Source organism: Aplysia californica, unplaced genomic scaffold (assembly GCF_000002075.1).
Source record: "Aplysia californica isolate F4 #8 unplaced genomic scaffold, AplCal3.0 scaffold00010, whole genome shotgun sequence".
Classification (NCBI taxonomy): domain Eukaryota; kingdom Metazoa; phylum Mollusca; class Gastropoda; order Aplysiida; family Aplysiidae; genus Aplysia; species Aplysia californica.
In genome coordinates, this window is record NW_004797280.1 from 336,831 (window position 1) to 339,788 (window position 2,958).

Sequence of the window (2,958 nt, forward strand, 5' to 3'; positions counted from 1 at the left end):
AGAGAGAGAGAGAGAGAGAGAGAGAGAGAGAGAGAGAGAGAGAGAGAAGGAAAGAGGGGAAAAGAAAGAAAGAAAGAAAGAGAGAGATAGAGAGAGAGAAGAGAGAGAGAGAGAAAGAGAGAGAGAGAGAGAGAGAGAGAGAGAGAGAGAGAGAGAGAGAGAGAATAAGTTGAAAGGAAAAGAGATAGAACAAAAGGTTTTTCCGTGGAAGCTCACTAAAAAGGCGTGAATAGCTGTGTTGATAATATAAAATTCACAGAACAACTGGGTTTCACCAAAAATACCACTAAGCTTTTATACACATTTTCCTTCTGTATATTTTTACGAGTACAGTCATGGCCCGATAAATCAGGTCAGCCAACGGTGAAGTATCTAGGCTTGCGCGTAACGTACGAAGCCTGGCGGTCCCAGGGAACGCCAGTCTATTTTTAGAATCCGCTATATTTAGCACGCGGAAACCAGCCAGTCAGCGCGCACACTATATTTAACAGCCGGATAGCGAAAGTATAAGTAGCTACACCGTTAGGTGGTAAGTTATACACATACGTTTCATACACTTAAGCGTACACGAAAAATTGTGTGGTGCGATTAAATACTGACACTCGGAGAGACTATTCTTTTTTCTTCTCAGAAGAAGAACAAGTACAACTTGTGAAACAACAATGAAGAGTTTGTTCTCATCATGTATTCAGCGCCAGCAAAGCACTGAGGTTGAAATTCGGTGTCCCCGGCGTAAGATGGTGATCGTCGGTGACGGGGAATGCGGCAAGACCTGTCTCGTGTCTCGTATGTCCACGGGCAGCTTCACGGACGTGGGTTACATACCGACTGTGTTCGAAACTGAGTTGGTGACGGTGAACACTGGAGAAGAGAAGGTGGAGCTGGTCATCCACGACACCGCCGGGCAAGAAGACTACGACAGACTGCGCCCCTTCTCCTACGCCGACATAGATGTCGTTCTCGTCTGTTTCTCCCTCGCAGACTCGGACACCCTGGTGAATGTGGCCGAGAACTGGTCTCCAGAAATCAGGTACTACTGCGGCGGCGCTCCGGTCATTCTGGTCGGGAATAAGAAGGATTTGAGAGACAGGCCCGAGGGAGAAACCGACGGAGAACTCTCTGGTTTTAAAACTCCTTCGTCTGGGTCATCTGGCTCACTTCTTTCTACAGAAGAGAAAGAAAAATTCCAGTCGACATCATCTATTCCAGATGAACTAGAGTCACAGCTGGCGTCTGACGAGCCATCATCACATGCTTCTACCACTACTGGAAAATCGTCAACTATTACGTCCTCAAAAAAGGTGTACCGACGAGGTGCCCCTGTCAAACACAGCGATGGTGCCCTGATGGCCCGCCGTATCGGGGCCATAGCTTACTTCGAAACCTCTGCCCTGGACGGGGAGAACACAGAGGAGCTCCTGCTGGCGACCACAAAGGCAGCCATTCTGGGCAACAAGAAGGCGAAGAAATTCAAGCCTCTCAAAGCAACGCTAGCGAAATGGACATCTACAACAATCCACTCATGAAATCGTGAAATGACTAAAACGCCATGAATCGTAACAGTGATCTCCATCACTGCAAGAGAAAGCAACCAATTACAGTATAGCTCCCCGGCTGCTGTCGCTGCAATTTCTGCCCACAACAGGACAGCGTCCTGACCCATCCCTTGGAGCGTTTAAAAACCCTGTCCGGTGGTCTAACCACGGAGCAACACCTACGCAAATCGATGACTGCATCGACGTCAACAAACGCTCCTGGTGTAGGGACTTCATCAGGAACCTACACTCGGCCAAGACAGAAACAGATTTACATCGTAACCATCTCAGGATATGATCCACGAGAGACATCGCAGCCATCCCAAGGCCTGATCCACAAGGTATTCAAATGGTGACCACTGACTCTGATTTATTCAGGAGCTCTTCTGAATTTTACACACTGACTTTCTCCTCTTTCTATAACTTCCACGATTCTGTGATCGCGCGCCGATAGCTCTGTTGGTAGCATGCTGGATTACAGGGCGGATTGACCTAGTTTGAATCCTCAACGAAGCTGAAATCGGTAATTGTGTCAAGTGAAGACTTGCGTGATATTATGTGACTGTTTGAACTGGGAGGTCGTGCAACGTGTGAAAAATAATTGTTAAAATTAAATTATGACATGAAGTGCTAATTTGACTGTGTGGATGAAAATGGATGCTATATGTTGTAACCGTGTTTACCTTGTAGATTTTATGACGTGCCTCTTACGGAGAGAGGGGGTGACAACTGTGATATACCATACTTTTTCCAAACATACATGTCGGCCCTATTTCATCTATTTTTGTATTTATAATTTATATGTCGTATGTATAGGGTCGTGCAATTAATTTTGCGAAACTGCGAATGTGTTTTGATGTCCTTACAAGTTTTGTGTGATATTGAGTTATTGTACAAAATAACCCCTGCCGTCTTTCAGCGTTATAAATATAATTTCTGTGCATACTGTACTCACCAGTCATCATATTATAATGTCATAATGTCTTTCTGATATTGGAGAAAACAATTATTTGGACTTAACGTTCTTGCTCTTGCCATTTTGACTTTAAATGACATTTTCAGAAATATAAAAAAACAAAAATAAAAATCCCCAAAACAAGAATTATTTTTCTTACTTTATTGTTTTGTTGACTTATAGTTTCTGACACGTGATTTGACCTTTTGAAATATTTTTCCCTTAATCTAAAAAAACAAACTGCAACGGTTTATGAGCTAACACATTTGATCACACAAACACCCAAATACGCAGACACATTTGCACACACAAACACAACACATATATCAAAACGTACACACCACACACACATATAAAAAACGCAATCGCAAACAGGTAGAGGAGTTCAATGAGAGAGAGAGAGAGAGAGAGAGAGAGAGAGAGAGAGAGAGAGAGACAGACAGACAGACAGACAGACAGACAGACAGA

The 2,958-nt window shown here is 43.9% G+C and overlaps 1 protein-coding gene across 1 annotated transcript; it reads left to right on the top strand.

The window, feature by feature from the left end:
* The first annotated feature begins 121 nt into the window (after nucleotides 1-121).
* On the top strand, nucleotides 122-2,637 carry LOC101863475 (cell division control protein 42 homolog). The gene has a single exon (XM_005089857.2). It carries the CDS (start codon nucleotides 663-665, stop codon nucleotides 1,524-1,526), a length of 864 nt encoding a protein of 287 aa, XP_005089914.1. The 5' UTR covers nucleotides 122-662; the 3' UTR covers nucleotides 1,527-2,637.
* Nucleotides 2,638-2,958: the final 321 nt, after the last annotated feature.